Source organism: Phyllostomus hastatus, unplaced genomic scaffold (assembly GCF_019186645.2).
Source record: "Phyllostomus hastatus isolate PE091 unplaced genomic scaffold, TTU_PhHast_1.1 phas_scaffold_501, whole genome shotgun sequence".
Classification (NCBI taxonomy): domain Eukaryota; kingdom Metazoa; phylum Chordata; class Mammalia; order Chiroptera; family Phyllostomidae; genus Phyllostomus; species Phyllostomus hastatus.
Genome location: NW_025334033.1, coordinates 20,647,490 through 20,669,538, shown reverse-complemented (window position 1 = coordinate 20,669,538; position 22,049 = coordinate 20,647,490). Strand labels below are relative to the sequence as shown.

General features: G+C 36.0%; 2 protein-coding genes across 7 annotated transcripts in view; one reads left to right on the top strand and one right to left on the bottom strand.

Annotated features, from left to right (window-relative positions):
- Positions 1 to 5,266, top strand: part of CCPG1 (cell cycle progression 1) — a 48,481-nt gene extending 43,215 nt beyond the window's left edge. For 3 of the 4 annotated variants that reach the window (XM_045823925.1, XM_045823922.1, XM_045823921.1), the window contains 2 exons: positions 1,046 to 2,454; positions 4,523 to 5,266. In XM_045823925.1, coding sequence (XP_045679881.1) covers positions 1,046 to 2,454; positions 4,523 to 4,712 — 1,599 coding nt within the window. In that variant the 3' untranslated portion in view covers positions 4,713 to 5,266. The remainder of the gene's footprint in view (positions 1 to 1,045; positions 2,455 to 4,522) is intronic. The other variant, XM_045823924.1, reaches the window with a different exon arrangement.
- Positions 1 to 22,049, bottom strand: part of PIGB (phosphatidylinositol glycan anchor biosynthesis class B) — a 39,060-nt gene that overhangs the window by 4,357 nt on the left and 12,654 nt on the right. For 2 of the 3 annotated variants that reach the window (XM_045823927.1, XM_045823926.1), the window contains exons 7-11: positions 15,037 to 15,088; positions 13,608 to 13,819; positions 12,943 to 13,007; positions 7,920 to 8,133; positions 5,928 to 6,108 (exon numbers count right to left, since the gene is read on the bottom strand). In XM_045823927.1, the coding sequence (XP_045679883.1) occupies positions 5,928 to 6,108; positions 7,920 to 8,133; positions 12,943 to 13,007; positions 13,608 to 13,819; positions 15,037 to 15,088 (724 nt within the window). Of the gene's footprint in view, positions 1 to 5,252; positions 5,629 to 5,927; positions 6,109 to 7,919; positions 8,134 to 12,942; positions 13,008 to 13,607; positions 13,820 to 15,036; positions 15,089 to 22,049 lie in introns of those variants that run through there. The other variant, XM_045823928.1, reaches the window with a different exon arrangement.

Genomic DNA, 22,049 nt, shown 5'->3' with positions numbered 1-22,049 from the left:
AGCTATTTTTCTAGTCTGATTCATTTGGGATAGCTGTATTTGTGGTAAATCAAGCAAAATTTAAGTATGATTTTGCAGATTTATACATAAGATGTTTTAACTGACTGAATACTGTTAATAACCATTATTAACCTATATAAACATGTTGTTTAGTTTCTGGCTATTTTGCTTAGTGTGTTACTAATGCATATGTTGAAAGAAAAATTAGACCACTCAAAGCAAACTTGAACTGCAGCAAACTTTTATAAACCTGATTGAACATAACTTTTTTCTATCAAAGGTGCTGACCTTGGAATTATATTACTAATCTTCTCAGTTTCTTTAGAATATTACTGAATTTGGGGGAATTAGTTATAATAAATGTTACCAAGATTCATTCTGCCCTGTAAAGTGTAAGAGAAATTTTATGATTTATCAGAACTTAGAGATGTTGATTTGTATAGGACTAAGAGGTTTCAAATAGGATGAAGATTATTGAAAGCTTTCTCCTTCTAAGAGTGCAATGAATATAAAGAGAATTTTTGAAGCATCATGTCATCTCCAGTTGTAATTATACTTTCCATGAAAAATATTCTCTCTCACACAAGGATCAGAGAAGCCCTTAGTCCTGTCTACATTCTTGTGATGAGCCCTATCAGGAAAGATTGGAATCCTGTAGTCAACACATAGGAGGCTAATCTCCTTTTCTTCTAACCTGTAAGTGGGCCTAGAAACCAGTAAGGATTACAAATGACTATGGGAAATACTAATCAGAAGTACCCCATCTCTAGTTTTAGAATCCTGGAGACAAACCAAATTCTAATTTTTAACAAAGTCTTCAATCATGCAGTGCTCTTATTTTGGTGTTGTTCTGCTGTGCATTTTTGTGTATCAACCTTGTATTTTCCAGTTTTCATACATTGGAAATACATAAAGACTAGTCTATACATAAAGACTATATATTTGCATAAATATACACTAAAAATTTATGATGTATTATATGTTAAAGATTTAAATTCAGCTTTTAAAACACTTGGCATTTTTCTTCTCTTTCACAAAAATTTAGTCATTGAAGGAAAACCTTGCAAAGTGTCGGACCCTTACTGAAGCAGAGAAGATGTCCTTTGAAACTCAGAAAAAGAACCTTGATACAGAAAACCAGTATTTAAGAATATCTCTGGAGAAGGAAGAAAAAGCCTTGTCTTCACTACAGGAAGAGTTAAGGAAACTAAGAGAACAGATTAGGATATTGGAAGATAAAGGGACAAGTACTGAATTAGTTTCAGAAAATCAGAAACTTAAGCAGCATTTGAAAGAAGAAAAGCAGAAAACACACAGCTTTCTTAATCAAAGGGAGACTCTATTGGCGGAAGCAAAGATGCTAAGGAGGGAACTGGAGAGAGAACGACTAAAAACCATGGCTTTAAGGGTGGAACTTCAGCAATTAAGCTCTAGGCAGTCAGCTGGCAATCCAGACTCTCCCAATGTATTGACTGAACAGAAGGAAGTAGAAATCTTACGGGAAAGACTTACTGAGCTGGAGCGGAAGTTAAACTTTGAACAGCAGCGTTCTGATTTATGGGAGAGACTGTATATTGAGGCAAAAGATCAAAATGGAAAACAAGAAACTGATGGAAAAAAGAAAGGGAGCAGAGGAAACCACAGGGCTAAAAATAAGTCAAAGGAAACATTTCTGGGTTCAGTTAAGGAAACATTTGATGCCATGAAGAATTCTACCAAGGAGTTTGTGAGGCATCATAAAGAAAAAATTAAGCAGGCTAAAGAAGCTGTGAAGGAAAATCTGAAAAAATTCTCAGATTCAGTTAAATCCACTTTCAGACATTTCAAAGATACCACCAAGAATATCTTTGATGAAAAGGGCAATAAAAGATATGGTGCTACAAAAGAAGGAGCAGCTAAAAAACCCACAGTTTTTAGTGAATATTTATATCCACAGTATAAGGCGCGTACACAAAACCAGAATAATAGAGGCCCTACCATGCAAAAAGAGGGAAGGAAAGGAAAGCCAATTCATTTTGAAGAATTTGGAAGAAATACAAATTCACAGAAATGCAGTGCTGAACATGGCTGTAGTGAAAATTATAATTCTTTCAGAAAGGCTTGTTCTGGTGTATTTGAATGTGCTCAACAGGAATCCATTAACCTATTTAATATGAAAGTGTTGACTCCTGTAAGGATAGATGAATTTAGACAGTTAGTTGAAAGGTACTTAGTAGAAAAATTGGATAGTTTTCATCATTGGAAAGAATTTGATCAGTTCATCAATAAGTTTTTCATACATGGTATCTTTATACATGATCAGAAGCTCTTCACTGACTTTGTTAATGATGTTAAAGATTATCTTAAAGACATCAAGGAATATCAAGTAGATAATGATGAAGTGTTTGAGAAGTTGGATGAATACATATATAGACACTTCTTTGGTCACACTTTTTCCCCTCCATATGGACCCAGGTCGGTTTATATATCACCATGTTGTAATAGTTTTTAACATTTATAGATTGGATAGCATTTTATCATTTGATAAGTTGCTTGGAATGCTACTAGTGCAAAGTACTCTTTGTAAAAAAAAAAAGTACTATTTGTAAATGTACTTTATTGCTAGAGAATTTAGAATACATTAAATTTAAACATAATTTTAAGTTAATAGATACTACAAATTGAAAAATTTATATAATCAGTTTGACTTGAGCAAATAGGTAGTTTAATTTCTACCTGAAAAATCAGTTAAAGGTGTATACATCTTAGTTTATTTTGTTTCTGTAAGATTATTTTCCTTTAATCTTTTATTTACTTTTGGTAAGCTAGGCATGAACAGTGCAAATTAAATTTTGAAATCAGAATAGTGGAGTAACAGTTCAGATGTTCCACTTTTCATTTGTCAATTCCATTTACTAAATTATGATATTTAGTACACTTACTACAGAATTATTGTTGATAAAGGTAGAGACATTATCAAGGAGGCAAACTTGGCAAGCCACAAGTTTTAACGTGTGTGCTTTGTAAATAACTACTAAAATTAATGATATCTATTACTTACCAGTTCCATATTCTGTAACATGAAACTTGACTAACCTTCAAATGTTAGCTTTATTTTTTTACATTTGACATAGGTATCTTTTTGAATAAAAGTAATGTGTCTATAAAATAATGAGACTGGTAGTGGTGAATTTAGTCATTTAATTAGTATCTAGTAGTACTACAATGAGCAAAGCACTGTGAGGCTGCCCTGAGGAAACACGAAAAATTCTTGCTGAGAAAGAAGTCACAAGCTATTGGAGAGATAGGTAAATTAATGGAGGTATAGAGGCACTGTATGTAGTGGCCTCAGTCTAGGATATGTGGGAAGGCTTTATGAGTGAGTGGCTTTTCAACTAAACATTTTTAAACTAGCTTTTGAAGGAAAATTGAATTTGTTAAGCAGATAGGGTAGGGCATTCCACTCAAAGGGAACTTTGATTTGGAGATCTGAAGACATGCCACTTCAGGGAGGCAAGGGTGGTGGAGGAGTATGGATAGAAGAGAATATGTAGCTCATGAATAGCTTCATTTTATGCTCCAGGACATGCTTTATTGCTTTTTGGATCAGTGGCAGCAGTCTGAAGAAAGTCATTGGAAGGGCGAAGCTAAGATGGTCATTAAAACAATACAGACGCGAAGTGACGAGGATGAGTGGAAATGGGGAGACAGAATTGAATAATACACAGAAAGTAAGATTAGTGATATTTCTTGTTAAAGAGAAGTAGAAAGTGACAATGGTTTCCATATTTCTGGGTTGGGTCATTAGTTGGATAGTGAAAGTACTAAGATAAGGAATACCAGGAGGTTTTAGATATGGGGAATTGGAAATGAGAATCGTGCTTAGAGGCACCTATTGACATCCAAATGGAAAGGATTTGTTATGTGACTATCTGTAGCCCAGACTGTGTGTGTGCCATCTAGGCTGGAGTTACTTATCGGACTCTTGGGGAACACCAACATGGGGGTTATAGGAAAAGGAGGCTGAGAATGACAAGACCAGAGAATGGCATCATGAACAACCAAAGATGATCTCAAGTAAGAGGAGTATATGTGTATCAAATGCAATAAAAAGGACTATTTCTTGGCTTGGGAATTGGGTGGCCATGGATGGCATTATAGACTGTTTGAGTGACATTGTGACAGAGGCCTGATTAGAGAGAGAGAGGAAGACAGTACATGTAGACATTGTGAACTTTAGCTGTAGGACAGGAAAAAAAAGGCTTTGTTTTGTGTGCAAGAGATGAATATACATTTCTGCTTTTTCCAGGAAAGAAAGAAAAATAATTTTAAAAATCTCATTATTTTATCGTCACATTTTTTTACCCTATAGGATAAAATATAATAGTCTGGCATGGTTACACTATGATTGTACTTCAGATTAATTTAACATCCTACTTCAGAGTGTTCAGATAATAGATTAATAGAGAAAAACATTGAAATTGTTCCTTGTTTAAATAAATTTAACTCTAACCTAGATGAAAAATGTGTTTACTGCTTTCAGTCGACCAGATAAAAAGCAACGTACAGTAAATATTGAAAACTCCAGGCATCGAAAACAAGAGCAGAAGCACCCTCAGCCACAAGCTTATAAGAGGGAAGGTAAATGGCATAAATATGATCGCGCTAATGGAAGACACATGGCAAATGTCGAAATAGAATTGGGGCAATTGCCTTTTGACCCTAAATATTGACCATTGTGATTAAGTTAAATTAGAAAACTAACAAATGTGGATGCTTTCTACAATGTTTGGTGTTGAAACTAGGATGAGATTATCAAGATAACAATGTCTTTTTACCATTTCTAAGTTTGATGACTATTATTACTTAGAAGCATCAAACAAAAGCTTACTAACCTGCTGTTGTTTAGCTTTGCTGAATATTTTTCAGCATTGGAAATGTTCAACTGTAGTCCAGGTACACAACAGATTTTGTGCATGAAATGAGACTTCCTTTCAGTGTATGAGTTTAAAGCAAACCCAAATCATACAGGACAAAGTGTAATTAACACTGATATTTGTGTTAAATTTGCAGTAGAGCTTGATAACAGCACATTGTGATGGAATTTTTTCTTTACATTTTATAATCTTACTCTTGCTTCTTGTCTTTTTGTGGGTTCAAGAGCCCGTTGACTTGTGAAGAATTTGCTGCCTTCTTATGAGCTTGCTGACTTGTTCTCTTATGAAATTTCTTGCACATCTGAATATTGTGGAAGAAACAATAAAACTACCACATGAGGAAAACTAAAGGTCTTTATTTTAAAAACCTGGCGTTGTATTAATATACGATTTTATACTTTGTGATATTTTTCATACATTTCCTCAGTAGTACTATTTGGTAAAGCAGTTCATGGGTTTTTTCATGTTCCACGAAATCTTACCCAGTGTTTATTAGAGTAGGTAGGCAACATCTGAGTATTTCTACCTAGCAGTGTCTATTTCCCTGGGAAGGATCTCAACACAGTTCAGAATTTCATCTTCTCTGGAGTTTCCCTTTTAACTTCCGTTCATAGACATATACATGACTTCCAGTTCGACCTTCTGGCAAGTGAGTGTGGAAGAAAACAGCAGTTCTCTCATAGTTTCTTGAAATCAGGAAAGCACTTATTTCCTAGAAATAAATATTTAAATAAAGGCTACATTTTGCTAAGTACTGGTTTCAGAATTTTAGAATGACCCATTGATTTGTGCCTCTACGTTTTTAATAAAAAATGCAATTCCTTAAATTAACTTACGCAAATTACATAGTTGGATACATACAGATATTGATACACATAGAAGTGCTGATTTTGTCTGGGGAAAAGACAGCTACCAACTATATGGGTTAAAGACCATAAATATGTTGTCTGTTTCCAAGTGTTTACTAAACCTAAGGTGAAACTGTTTTTCCCTTTTTTCATGTTTCCTTACCTCTTCCAAAATGCTGAAGAGGATCAAGTAAGTAGGCAATGTTGAATTGTTGTGAAACTCTTCATACAACCAGCTTAAGGGATTTTGGTAAAATAGATCTGCTTCATCAAGATACTGACTTTTTCCAGTCAGGTCTGGGGGACATTGGAGAAATCTCATCGGAAGTGGGTAGTGAACATGGCTATGAAAAGAAAATTACCATTATAGTTATAAGAAGTTTAAAAAGTGAAAGTTTTCAAATTATTCTTAAGATATATAATGTTTACATAACAAAATGTGAAATCTGAATGTAAATTGGGTTCCAGTTTAGGTGAAGAGGCAAGCCTTTAATGTAGTTTTCTCAAAGATGTATGATCCTTACAACATGTACCTGTGCAGCAGCAGCATAACCTTTATTTAAGTAAGATCCAGTGATAGCATTATATGTTCACTGGTTAAAGTCCAAATAAGTAATGGTTCTACTGTGTATGGAAGACTATAGCAGATATAAAAAAGATGGATTGATAAATCATGATAAATTAATGCGAGTTACTTGGACCATGCAAAAAGCCATGTTTATAACTTTGCCTCAGGAAAATTTAATAAAAATAAATACATGATAGAAATTTAGTTTTATCTTTGAAATGCATAGAAAGTAAATTTACACAAGACCTAATACTTTCATGACTTTTGTAATTTTGGAAATAAGGGGAAAACAGAAACAGCTGGCACCTTGTGTTCCAAAGTAGACATCACACTTTTTTTGCTGCATTGTGTACTTTGAAAAAATGTAAGATGAGAACTTGGCAAACTATACAAAAGCTTGAGACTTTAAGCACTGCTACTGTGTATGGAAAGCAACTTGGTACCTGTAGAATTTTTGTTCTCTGTAGTGTTACCACTAATGTGAGCGTGGAGGGATGGTGAATGTGCCTCTTTCAGCTCCAGTCTTTTTTTATACAGTAGGGGAAGCTGAAGTTAAAGGGACACTTGGGGTTTTACATGTAACCTGTGACTTTTTTGCTAGGCCATTCTAATTTTCCAAATTATGTATTAATCGTTGACATTAATGACTGATGTAAAGAGTATTCAAAGAAATGTTACATTATCTTAAAAAGACAACTTGGATACTAGGTTGACTGTGCACGTGCAAAATTAACTTCAGACTGTTTAAAGCCAGATTAATAGGTGTAAAATTTTCTACATAAAAACTGTTTGCCCTTGTACTGATATTAGGCAGTTGATAACTAATACACCTTCCTGACAAGCATAGGGCCAAATGGATGTCTTTAAATGCCCTGCATAGTTAACGCAATTTTATTGTTTTATTCCCAGAAACACCTAATTCAAATATTACAATATCATCTAATTGAGTTCACAAGTGAGACAACTGATATCCAAAGAGATTAAAAAGACTGGTTAAAGACCAGTGCAACAGTCAGCAGTAAATCTAGACTAGAAGCGAGTGTTTTGAGATTAATTCAAAATTGTAATACATATAAGATGTATGTATCAAAAAAATTTGTAGTAAGATCGGTGATAATTTCTTTACTAAGAAATTAATCCCTGGCTGATGTGGCCTAGTTGGTTGGAGCATAGTTCTATAAACTAAAAGGTTGAGGGTTTGATTTCTGGCCAGGGCACTTGCCTAGTTGATCGATCGATGTTTCCTTCTCTCCCTTTTTTCCCCTCTCTCTAAAATCAATAAGTATGTCTTTGGGTAAGGATAAAAAAAAAAACCCAAACCATCAAATAACCTATTAGGTATATATTTAAATCAAATCAATTAAATCTAAATTGTTTAAAAATTTTGAAAAGGATATTGAGGTTAAAAGCGGCATATGACTTCCATCAACATAGTTCAAATGGTTTTTTAAAAATTTATCTGAATAAATGTGGAGCTTCAAATTTTTTATTATTGATCAGTGATCCATTAATTAATCTAGGAATCTGAAAGTAATTTTAAAGTAGTTTCATTTTCTTAATAGCATAAAGTGGAATAATTTTTGTTACCTATATAAAGGAGTAGAGTGGCAAGGCATCATTACAAATACTGAAGCTGCAGATTCATTGGGATTGTTATAACAGAGTTCTTGAATATGAGTCATAACATCCAAAGTACCTCGTTGATGAACTAAACCAGTATAGAGTGCAAGGAGCATATTTGATAAAAACAGGAAACTTAAAGCTGTTTTTTTCCACATTTTCAGGTGATTTAGTGAATACCCTGTATGAAAATAGACATGATATGTTTAATCATAACACTGGCAATCTTGCTTTCTTATAACTAAGCAATTGTTCACTATAAATGCATTTATAGTATTTCATGGAATTAGCACAGCTGTACTGCTGTCATAAACAGGATATAATCAGTAGGTTGCTCTGACCATTCACTGTCATTGTTTTATTGTCATCTGGGTCTTGACCTTTTTATAGGAAAAGGAATAGAAGTACAATGGGAAGATTATGGCCGGGGAGTCCAACAGACCCAGATTTGAATTGTTGCTCTGGCACAAGTTGCTTTACTTTGCTGAGCATTAGTTTCCCCAGCTGCAAATGGGGTAACAGTACTTTTTTTCAAGTATTAGTAAAAAAGGTGTGTGTCAAGTGCCTGCCCTAATACATAGTAGTTACTAAATAAATAGGACTTTTATTTATTCCATTACCTCTCTTCTCTTTAGTATCTGAAGCAGTAGCAATGGATTGTGTATACACAAGTCCCAGTAATTCTGGAGGAAGTACAGTAGAATGTCCTTTTAAAAAAATACATCACTGGGCTCCTGGGAGATTTTCAGTGTTCATTATGAGTGGTGGCATGGATCTCTTTTTTTGGAAGAAGAAGAGCCAAGTTTTTTTCCCCCACCACTCCCCCACTATAGTGTTGGAAAATTTGGAGATGCTGAACAATTTTACTTTTTTAATGCGGCAGAGGTTTGTCCCCCTCCCATAGTCCTACTCTCTAGCAATAGTCACTGATAATGCACATATTAGGATCTGTTGAAAATACCTTCAAAGAACAGGCCTTTTCAGTGGAAAAGAATGAGCTTTCTTGACATTAGATTTTATGCTCAACATACATTGTTTTCACAGAAATAGATAAATAGTTATTTTAGAGTTTGGGTGTTGGGGATCCAGTCTCTGGCCTGCCTGAAATTTTAGCACTGATTCCCATTGGGGCAAGCCACTGTTTTCCATGACCATCACCTAATTGACTATTATCAGCTGTCTTAGCTTGGCTCAATCACTAAAAAAATAACTGAACATGGGTAAAATTAACTTTGCACTGTTACCATTTAAACTACACTAACAGAGTTGACTTAGGAAGAATTGTAGTATCACATTCACTCAAGAAGTCTTAAATGCTCGATTCTGTTCCTCTATGAATGTTCTTAGGTAAAGTTACCTACAGTTCATTACATTCAGTAGTATATCACATGTCCATTTTGCCTAGCACTGCTCGAAACTGCTTTGATGAACCAAAGAATGTTATGAAAAGCAGTGTGATACAGCCAAATCAAGAAACCCAAACATAACTTTACACTTAAATTTAAATCTGTAAGATTTTTGAAATGGTAAAATGAGGAACCTACTAAAGAAAATGAGAACTAGAATTAGCTTTATTCGAACTGAAATACGATTCCAAGTTCTGCTACTTGTAATAATTCCAGCTACAGATACAACAGACCAGCAAATACAACTTCAAAGTGAAGTGCTTAGGTTGACAGGCAAAAACCAGAATCTTCCTGGTGGGTTCAAATTACAAAAGGGTACATTAAAGCCCACTCTGGCAAGTCCCTAACTCTCAGGAATGTTAGTAAGTATACCATGGGCCTCTAATGTGGCTCCCTCATTAACAATTTTTTCATTCACTAAGCATTCACTTAAAGCATTATCAGAAACTGGCATTAGGGATACAGTAGTATGGGTACCATACAAAATGGAATACAGAGTGGTGAATGTTGTAAAAATGGTATTCTGCATTGAATGCAGGAAGATACTGTGCTCGTATTCCTAGCTTCAATATTGAAGGTCTTTTAAGTTAGGTAGTGCTTATGTTGGTTTTTCACTTTCTGAAGCTAGCTCACTTTAAAATGATGGATCCTTTCAGTGAGAAATGAATCTCCCTATTTGAAGAAATAAAGATAATTTGGGAAGAGAAGAAACAATTAAATAGTCTTGAGTTTGACTGAGGTTTTTCAAACCATCTAACACTGAAAAGTTTCTGGGGGGTGGGGGAGGGTTTAGAAAGTAGACTTGCTAAAGGGAGAGTTGGAAAAAGAACAGCTTTAATGCTAGACTGATTTACAAGAGAAGCCCAGAATTCATGGTTTCCTTATAGGGAAACAGTGGTTTCTCTTATATTTAAAAAAAGTAATTAAGAAGGTCCTAATAGCTACCACCCAGTAAATCTACTTAAATGTACATACAAACAAGGAGATGCAGTTTTCACTAAAAGGGCCCGCCCTAAACTAACATGAGCTAGCTTACAAAATTTGTTACCACCCTATAATGTAAGCCTGTCCTAACTTGAAATATAAGACCCTGCTCCTAATTACTGCATAGGTTTTCTGTCTATCCTGTAAAACCACTTAAATCTTTCAGCTTCATGTAATTTCCATGAGAACAAGGATATAGTATGAATCCTGGTGACTACCTGTCAGAATACAAGCCCCTTCGTTTTACATAATGACGTTTAAATCTAAGAATTTCACTGTTAAATAGACCAGAGGCACCTTTATTTTATGGATAAGGAAACTGAGACACAGGTTATAAAGTTCACTAAGGATCAGAGCCAATTTAAGAAGGTATGTTTTTCTATGGTTAAGTCCTATCCTATTTTTGGATAGAGCTGAGGTACACAAACTAGAGAAGAAAAGTTACTGCAGATTGAAAGAAGGAACATAATTATTCTCTTCCTGTGTCCAGCCCCTACATGAGCCTGAAGTTCATTTTGCATCTCAAATCTGCCCTGACTGGGACCGTGGTGGAAGTGACAGTGTGCCAGTTCAGTTCCATGCTTGGGCCTCAAAGGGTCTTGCACACTTCTGTTCCTTCTCTTGGAACCCTGCTTTACAGTAAGTGAACAAGCCCCAGCTACATGCAGAAGAGCTAAGGTATCTTGGCCTATAGCTAGCTGAACCCCAAACGTGAGAGCCCTGCCTAGGTCTGTAGAGCTGTGTGTACCTCATCTGCAGGTAATCGCACTTAAGTGAACTCAGTGGAGATGGGAAGAACTACCCAGCTGAACTGTAGACTTGGAAATAATAAATGGAGCTTTAAGTCAGATTTTGAGGTACCTGGTATACACATCAATTGCCAATAGAAGTGTCATGTTCATATAAAATCAGGTTCAAACAGTTCATACAAGAATAGAAGAAAACTGGCACTTGAAGTACGAGGTAACTCAAAATTTCAGGTGTTAGAAAAGACTCAAACTGGGCTATTGAACACATCAAGGACTCCAAAGAGAACTGTTGTTTGACATCCATCCTGAACATCCAGAGATTTTTGTCTAGGTGAGCTCACTATTTAATTGGTCCTCTTTTTGGAACCTTACGACATTAAAAGAGGTCCAGTTCTTAATGGCAGTATGAGTGTCCCAAGAATCAAATTCTGGGGCCACTCAAGAACCTTGGGTACATCCTGTGAGGTCAGGGGTTCTGGTGGGTCTCGGTCTTTCAGGTATCCTTCTGAGTGGATGGACACCAGCTGGGAAAACGATTTTTACCTGTTAAAAGAGGATCTCTCAACCCTCAATAGCATTTTATCTTAAGTCTTTGGGACTGGGACCTAGAGATTACTGGGATCCTAATACTTAAGTCTTTTGGGCTGGGAATGAGGTTCAAAAAGGCAGTCTTTCCCTGAAACACTTTGTGAAGAAGATACAAGTGAAATGCTGGAAAACTCCAGATTATAAAAGTGAAATCAAAACAACTTCCTAAATTAAACAACACGTACATATTTGTCTTCCAATAGTTTGACAATTCTCACCATGGCAGAAACCAAACAATTTAATTATAACTAACTCAAGTTCATTACAAAAAAAGATAATGAAAACTGGTTTATGAACAAATTTGCTGTGGTAAATGAGCCACTATTCTTAAAACAAATAGTTGTTAGACATCTATTTTTTATTATGTGCCTGCACTATATATAAAGTATGATCATAAAGCAATGACATTAATTTTGGTTTCAGTACTTTAGATATATAAATACAGAGGATGTATATTTGTACTTCAATGCAAAGAGTACATCTGAGATCTGAAAGAGATAAAGTGTATGTACTTGGTCAAAGAAGGCTGCCTAACCCTGGTTCTTTGGAGTTGCTTTATAAGTAAAAAGGTTGATGCTGTTAATTCCCTAGCTTTGCCCTGTCTCTAGTCCCAGTTGATTACTCATTTCTTCCTCCCCAGTCCAGTGATTTTTTTAGTGATTAATATTTGAAGGAAATCAACAGTCATTTATTTTGAATTGAAGTTAATAAAGTTTCAATTCATAGTTTCTCCAAAATAAGCAGTGTAAAAATTCCAAAGCTGAATGATATAAAACTCTAAAAGTGACATATAAAAAAAAATTGCAAAGACCTACTGGAAAAGATGAAGGGCCAAAAATAAAATCAGGTGTGAATCACTTTACAAATTGCATATGCATTAGAGTGAGTCTTAAAGAATTAAAAACTAGTATTAATAGCTACAAGTATATTTACAGAACAAAACTTACTAATATAATCATAAAGTATCTTTTCTAAAATAGACATTATTCCATCGCTTTTTAGTGAGAGATTTCCAATAGCCAGAAACACTGCCACCAGAGGGCACTTCAGACAGTGGATCCTTATGATTTCATCTCACTTTATAGGACACAGCAAAAAGGATAGTTAGGCTGCAAAATGAGAATACTGCAGTAACATATTTTATTATTAGAAGCAATTCTCTTTTAGCCTAGTTGACAACAAGTATTTTAGACTTTAATGAGAGTTTACTGTCTTTTACCTACTTCTATATAATTTGTTTCTATATTGAACAAAAATACTTACCACAGAATACCATACAAAATGGTAAAACTGGATAGATAAACCTGAATTCTTTGTGGCTCAACATGCTATAATAGAAAAACAATAAAATATTTTCTTATATTACACACTTTAATAAATTAATGCATTTAAAATGAAACAATTAACAGGACACGTTCTTCGAAGTACTGAGACTGAATTTCTTGCTTCAGGAATGAGTATCACATTTTTCAGTTGTAAGGTGATGTGTTAAAAATAACCCTAACATTTGATGTGAGTGTCTAAGGTGCAATTACATTCTAAGAAATTTCTGTTACCAATCCAAGTCACATTACTCAAATTTGGAAGAAAGATGCATACATTTTCACTTTAGAATATTACTTCTCTGGTTCCTTCCATATTTAAAATTTTGGTAGTCTGTTTTTTAAGACCTAGAGATTAGGTCTTAAATGAAATTTGTTCAACTTCCTAAAAATTGAATGTAATCTTTGTTAAGTAAACTAAACTATCAAAACAATTCATTCTATCTGAGCACTGGTGTAATTACTACCTTTTCTGTTTGCTAAATTATCCCAATTAACAAGTCATAATCTTTAATGCATCTCCAAAAGGTAACAGTTTACTTTTTGAAGAATTTAATTTCTTGGTAACATTATTAAAATTAACTATTTGAACAAATAAAATCTTACCTGTAAACCAGAAGTGTCCACAGCACAGTCACCAAAAGTATCTGGTACCTCTTTGGGGCTAGAAAGCAGCCATGAATAAAGAAGGGTAGGTGAGTGCCCAGAACAACTGGAAATCCTTGACTGAAGTACCAGTGCCATGGATGAGAACCATAAAATGTTCCCAAATTCTGCAGCACGTTAAATTTCAAAAAATTATACTGAACCAGAGTCCACTGGCATAGTTGAAGGAAAGAGAAACAGAAATGTGTTAGTGCCAAGCATGAATCTTTGGCATTAGGAAATTTGGCAGTATCTTGTCATTAAATCAGGAATGAAGCCTAAAAACCAAGTAATAGTTTACAATAATAATTTGGATTAATGATCATATGAAGTATTTTTTTTTATGTTCTAAGTATTAATGTGTTCTTTGTTAATTTGTAAAAAAGAGGTTTTTGAGATTCAAGAAAGTGAATACACATTCAAATTTTGACCTTAAGTTTTACATAAAATTAGAGCTAAAGCCCTGGCTGGTGTGGCTCAGTGGACTGAGCCTGTGAACTGAAAGGGCACTGGTTCGATTCCCAGTCAGAGCACATGCCTGGGTTGTGGGCCAGGTTCCCAGCTGGGGGCATATGAAAGGCAACCAATCAATGTTTCTCTCTCTCTATCCATCCCCCTCTCTCTAAAAGTAAATAAAGAATATCTTAAAAAGTAAAATACATTCTTTAAAAAAATTTTTGATTCCAGTACCTCACATCACATATTACCTAGTACGATAAAGCTTTGGAAACACTGCAGTTTGAAGTATGATACAAAGCAGATAATCAAAAGCAACAACAGCTAGTGTTGAGTACTTGCTTGTGCCAGGCACCACTGTAAGCATTACATGTGTTATCTCATTTAGCCCTTTAAGGTTATGAGACAAGTACCACAATTGTTTCTAGGTAAAGAAACAGGCAAGAAAGGTACATGACATATCCAAGGTCACACAGCTAATAGCAAGGGCACTACGCAATCTGATTCCAGAGCCCTTAAGCGACTGAAAAACAAGTAACTTAAAAACAACCAACAGTTACGAGATTAAAATGCCAAGCCAAATGCTTGAAGAATAGAGTATTATGGTTGATTTGAATTCTTAATGATTACCTTGAGGCCAACTAAAGTCATTAAAAAAAAAATCTAACATTTACTGCTTACAAATCTGACAAAAATGCCTTACAAAATGTACTCCTGAATTTGAACTAGGAGTACACAGTTCTGTTATATAGAAAGTGCAACAACTTGAACCAAAGGCACATGTTGGCAGTCTTTTTTAATGATTTGCCTGTGTTTCCAAATACTCATGAACTAAAAAATCGGGTCAAGCTTATACTGTAATAAATAGCTAGATTTACATCTGTTGTACATCTATTTACAATCTGTTGTAAATACCTTAATATATTTTACTCACCTGACCAAAAAACATACGATCGATTATCAGAGAACAACTCAAAGCGACAAATCTGAAAATGAAAAACAAAAGGATGATTAACATTCTGAATTTACTGAATATCCAGTATTGGCATATGGGTTTGCAAAAAGTGCCTTTTATCAAAGCCATTTTTGAAAAAGCCACTTTAAAAATGTTTTAGTTTCATATACTGAATATGGATTTACATGTTTTGAAAGACATTACATAGCTGCATTTAAGCAAACTTAAAAAAGTACTAAACACTGTGTTATGTAATGCTGCATAACAAATGATCCCTAAACTTGGCAACTTAAAACATTTATTTTCTCAGTTTCTCAAGTTAAGAATTCAGCCAGGCACAGCTTAGCTGAGTGTCTCTGGCTCAGGGTCCTTCATGAATTGTCAAGATATTCGCTGGGCTGGTTAAGATGAAGGTGTAGGTAAATGTGCCTCTCCTTGGACGATGACAGCAAAAATTAGTACTAGACTACAAAAACATCACCTGGAACTGTCAAAAAATTAAGCAGTGTGTAAGTCCGACAACCAGGGATTTAAAGAAGCCACAGTCATCCAGACAGGTAGAAGGGGTGGAGACGTGTGGAGGTGCGGAGAGGTGGAAAGGCATGGGGAGAAACAGAGGCACAAAGTGGCACAGAGAAGTGTGGAGATGTGGAACAGGTGGCCCCACATCCATATGTGGTGGATAAAAATTGGGAGAGAGATCTCAGGAGTGAAGGATCCCAGGCAGACCACGCAGCCCAGGATTCCAGCACCAGGAGGATACTGTATTTCGCCATGCATAATGCACACATTTTTGCCTAAGTTTTTGAGGGAAAAATAAGGATGCACATTATACGTGGGTAGTACTAATTCCATATCTATATAAATGTTTTTAATTTTTTAACTCGTGTTAAAAGTGTAACTCTAGAAAGCAATAATGATATCCATATACAAAATAATACCCTGGAATATGATAATCAGGTTTGTTTCTAGATATAAATTAAAAATTGAATTTAAAAAATAAAATGACTTTTTCCCTGAAAGTTTGGGCCAAAAATGTGGGTATGCATTATACGTGGAGTGTATTATACACAGCAAAATACAGTAAGTCCCCATAACTTCGGCTGTAAAAACCAGTGGGGGGTTGGTGCAGCAGAAGAAACTGGGACTCTCAAGAGACTCCTCTTAGTGGGTTGGCAATAGGCTTACGACTCATGCAGACTCACCCCCTCTGGGATTCAGCACCAGTGGCATACAGGAAGAAATTGAAGTGACTGGCAATAAAGTGAGTGCTGGGAGACAGCTTTCTCCTGGGTACGACTCCAGACACCAGGCAGCAGAATTATCCCCTCTTTTGAGCCCTCTTCCACACAGGTTGCCCTGTTCTGAAGACTGTCTAAGGCTCCACCCCATTAAATTCACAGGTGCACTTTTATACAGTAGGCCACACTACTAAGACAAGCAGTCAAAGCAGCCCTGCCTAATACAGAGAAGAAAAAAAAAGGGAGGCTGCCAAATTGAGGAGATAGAGCAATATGGCCCAAATGAAAGAGCAAACCAAAACTCCAGAAAAGGAACTAAACAAAATGTACCTAAGTAATCTATCAGATGCAGAGTTCAAAAAAGGTTATCAGAATGCTCCAGGAACCCATTGGGTATTTCAACAGCATAAAAAAAGACCCATGCAGAAATGAAGGTAAGTGAAATAAAGAAACATTTACAAGGAACCAACAGTTGTGTGGATGAAACAGAATCAAATCAATGACTTGGAACATAAGAATAGCAAGAAGAAAAAATTTTAAAAATGAGGATAGGCTAAAGAGCCTCTGGGCTCTTTAGACATAGAACATCTTTAAACATAGCAACATCCAAATCATAGGGGTGCCAGAGGAAGAAGAGGAAGAGCAAGAACTTGAAAACTTACTTGAAAAAATAATGAAAGAAAACTTCCCTAATTTGGTGAGGGAAATAGACATACAAGGCCAGGAAGCACAAACAGTCCCAAACAAGATGGACCCAAACAGGTCCACACCAAGACACATCATAATTACAAATGCCAAAGGTTAAAGATAAAAAGATAACATTAAGAGCAACAAGACAAAAGCACATAGCTACCTACAAAGGAGTTCCCATAAGACTGTCAGTTGATTTCTCAAAAGAAACTTTGCAGGCAAGAACAGACTGGCAAGAAGTATTCAAAGTGATGAAAAGCAAGGACCTACAACCTAGATGACTATCCAGCAAAGCTATCATTTAGAATTGAAAGGCAGACAAAGTGCTTCCTAGACAAGGTAAAACTAAAGGAGCTTATCATCACCAAGCCATTCTTATATGAAATGCCAAAGGGAATTATATAAGAAAAACATCAAAACTATGAACATTAAAATGGCAATAAATTCACAACTATCAATAATTGAATCTAAAAAACTAAGCAAACAACTAGAACAGGAACAGAATCATAGGTATGGCGATTATAGAGGGTTATCAGTTGGGCAGGGGAAGGGAGAGATTAAGGGAAAAGGTGCAGGGATTAAGAAGCACAAATTGGTAGTTACAGGGGTTGTTAAGAACAGTGCAGGAAATGGAGTAGTCAAAGAACTTACATGCATGACCCATGGACATGAGCTAAGAGTGGGGAGTGTTGCCAGAGGGAATGGGGGTTACCAGATAGAGTGGGACTAAGGGGAAAAAGTTGGGACAATTGTAATAGCATAACCAAAATATATTAAAGAAAAACCCAAGGTGTTAGCTAGAATTATAGGTTCATCTCAAGGCTTTTTGGGTGGTAATGGGGAGATTTGCTTCCAAGTTCACTCACAAGGTTATTGGCAGAGCTTAGGCTCCCCCATGTGACCCTCTCCTTGAAGCTGCCTCAAGACATGGCATGTGGCATCCCCCAGCACAAGCCAACTAAGAAAGAGTGAGACAGGCATCTTAGATGGAAACCATGATCTTTACAAACCAGTTGTGGAAGTGACATCCCTTCTGCCATTTCTGTTTGTTAGAATTAAGTCAAAATGTCTGCTGCATGCTCAAGGTAAGGGGATTATACAAGATTACTAGAATTATGATTTAATGAATATTAAGGTAATGAGATTAGTGGAGGGCATCTCAGGCTGCCTGTGACAAACACACACAGAGCAGAGGATGAGTATGTGGCTTCATGAACCATCACAATATGAACATAATTGTGTGACTGTCATATAGATCAGGACACAGCATCAGTGGCACTTCAAAAGGTCCCTTCATCCCTCCAACCAGTCAATCTCCACTCCCTTCCCAAAGGGGACCACTACCCTGACTTCTGACAGTATACAGTTTTACCTTTTTTGAATTTTACATGGAATCATACTATATATACTCGTGTCCAGTTTCCTACAATCAACGAATGTGAGATTTAACCATTTTTTTTGTATACTGCAGCAGTACATTAATTCATAATATTGTACAGGATTCCACTGAATTCGTATGCCACAATGTATTCTGTTGGTCACTGTGCTTCCCTTTTTTAGGTAGTATTAACAGTGCTATGAACATCCTTTGACTCATCTTTTGGTTCCCATATATATGCCTTTCTGTGAGTATACACATAGGGTTGAAATTACTGGGCCCTAGGCTGTAGGCACAATCAGCTTTAGTTTATACTTAATTCCAAAGTGTTGTATCAATTTACATTTCCACAGGCATATATAAGGGTTCTATATCCTTTTACACCACTTGGGTAGATTCATAGAAGCATGTCATGATGATTTTCTTTACATTTCCTTGATGACTGATGAGGTGAGTATTTTTACACTTCCTAGCTATTGAAATATCTTTCGAAGTGCCTGTTCAGGTCTTTTCATCAATTTTCTATTAAGTTGCCTTTTTCTTACAGATTTTTGTAAGTTCTTTATATAATTTTTGTTATTTTATATTGTAATTTATACATTTTTGTTTTTTTGTATTGCAGATACCTTCTGATCTATGCCTTGCTTTGCTTTTTCACTACTTAATGGTGAATTTGATGAAAAAAGTCTTGAATTTTAACATATTCAAATTTATCTATCTTTTTCCTTTATACTTAACACTATGTTCTATTTAGGAAATCTTTGCCTCAAGGTCACAAGGATATTCCATCATATCTGGCAGAAGTGCTACTCTTTTGCTACTCTTTTACCTTTACATTAGTATCTTTTTTTTTCAAGATTTTATTTATTTATTTTTAGAGAGGGGAGGGAGGGAGATAGAGAGAAACATCAATGTGCAGTTGCTGGGGGTCATGGCCTGCAACCCAGGCATGTACCCTGACTGGGAATCGAACCTGTGACACTTTGGTTCGCAGCCCGTGCTTAATCCACTGAGCTACGCCAGCCAGGGTCCTATATCTTTAATTCCCTTGGGCACAGGTGGCAAACACAAAGCCTGTCACCTTGTTTTATCCGGCCTGGCACCTTGTTTCTACCCAGCAGCAGTGCCAAGCTCTTGCTTAACTGTTAAGGAGTAGTTACATTTATACAGTCCTAAAATTACATTTGGCCCTTGGAAGGCAACTGCAAGGCTGATGTGGCCCCCGGTGAAAATGAGTTTGACACCCCTGCCTTGGGTTTTTGGTTTTTATTGGGGGGCTTATGGTGGCAAGTCAGAATCAATATTAATTTTTTATATGGATATCCATAATTCTATACTTATTGAACAGACTATCCTTTCTTTCTCTGCTGTACTCCAACATCATTGGAGCCGGATGCTGTTACAGATGCTGGAGATAGAGCAGTTTAACAAAGTCCCTGCATTCATGAAGTTTACATGTTAGTGGGGAAAGACAGATAGCCAAACACAAGTATGCATTTGTAATATATATTTGCCAATTGGCAATAAGCAATAAAATGGGCATTTATGTCTGGGTCTGTTGCTGGACCCTGATGTGTTCCACCAGTCTATCTGTTTTACCTTGCATTAATTACCGTAACTTTGTAATTAATCTTGATATGTAGAAATGTGAGGCTTCCAACAGTTTTTTCCTCCAATATTCTACTGGCCTTTTTTTAAAAAAAAAAGATTTTATCTATTTATTTTTAAGAGAGAGGGGATGGAAGGGAGGAAGAGGGAGAGAAACATCAATGTGTGGTTGCCTCTCACACGCCCCCTACTGGGGACCTAGCCTGCAACCCTGGCATGTGTCCTGACTGGGAATCAATCAACAACCTTTCAGTTCACAGGCGGATGATCAATTCACTGAACTACACCAGTCAGGACTCTATTGGCCTTTTGCAGTCTACTTAAATTTAAAATCAGCTTATCGATTCACCATCCCCCATCCCCATATTGGGATTTTAACTGTATTGCACTGAATAGATCAATCTGGGGAGAACTGGTATCTTTAAAATATTACGTCTTCCATCATGAACGGCATATTCTTCCATTTATTTAGGTCTTCATTACTTCCTTCCAATAATGTTTTGTAGCTTTCTGTACAGAGGTCTTATATACCTTTCATTATTTTATTTGTAGGCATCTGATGTTTTTTGATGCCACTGTAAATGATACTTCTTTTAACTTTTGTTTTGACATGTTTTCTGAGGAAAGTTGCAAGAACAGTACAAAAAATTCCCATATATCCTTCTCCTAGTACCCTAAATATTAGCATTTTACCATATTTGCTTCATCCTTTTCTTTGTCTCTTTAAATATAGTTTTTTTCTGAACTGCTGACAATAAGTTGCAGTCAAAATTCACCTGTATCCCTAAATACTTGAGTGGGTATTTCCTAAAAATAAAAAAATTCTCTTATGTAAACCACCAATCCTCACAGTCAAGAAATAAACACTAAGTCTTTATGGCTATCTAATTTATACCTTGTTCAGATTTTGCCAATTGTCCCCAAAATGTATTTTATATAAAGAAATAAAAGCTCCTGGTCATATGTTGTGTTCAACTGTCATGTCCCTTTAGTTTCCTTCATGAAGTTTACGTTCTAGTGTGGAAAGACAGTCTTTTCCCTGAGCCTTTTGACTTTGGGAGCAGACACTGTGTCTGACCTCTGAATCATCAAATGCTAGACACAAAGTATGTTAAAGCTTGCTGAATGACTAAACGATATCATAGTGCTAAGAGTAAGAGGATTTTCATCCCCCTCGGTGTAAAAGCCTAATGACTACGCCCCTGTTCTCCCTCTGACCTCACTATCACATTGTCCCAAGCTCACTCTTTTTTAGACACACCGGTCCCCTCCGCTGCTCCTGGGAAATGCCAAACAATCTCTGTGTCAAGGCCTTTGCACTTTGATTCCTTTGTCTGGAATATTTTTTCCTCCTCTACATGGTTCACTCAGACCCCTTAGGTTTTGGCTCCAGTGTCACCTTATCATGGTGGGGTCTTCCTCAATTACTCTGTAAAATGTAACACCCTTTCCACCTTGCACCAGCATTCTATCCTTCTTATCTCATTATTTTTTCCTATAGCACTTATCGTCAGTTGACAAATATATATTACAAATGCATGCTTGTGTTTGGCTATCTGTCTTTCCCCACTAACATACAAACTTCATGAATGCAGGGACTTTGTTAAACTGCTCTATCTCCAGCATCTGTAACAGTACCCGGCACACACTAGGGTTAAATACGTAAATATTTGCTGAATGAATGTATTACATTCAAAACAATTTTTATAAAACAGAAATGACAACAGTGGTTTAGTTACCAGATGAATTAATCCTTTTTACTATTATCAAAAAATACTTGTATAGAGTGTATACTAGTATATGAAAAGATCACTGTTCTACCTGGCTGGTGTAGCTCTGTGGATTGAGCACGGGCTGCAAACCAAAGTGTCGCAGGTTCGATTCCCAGTCAGGGTACATGCCTGGGTTGCAGGCCATGACCCCCAGCAACCGCACATTGATGTTTCTCTCTCTCTCTCTATCTCCCTCCCTTCCCTCTCTAAAAATAAATAAATAAAATCTTGAAAAAAAAAAAGATCACTGTTCTAAGAGTCAGAATACATTCATCCCTTATTAATAAATAACTGTGTTGGATA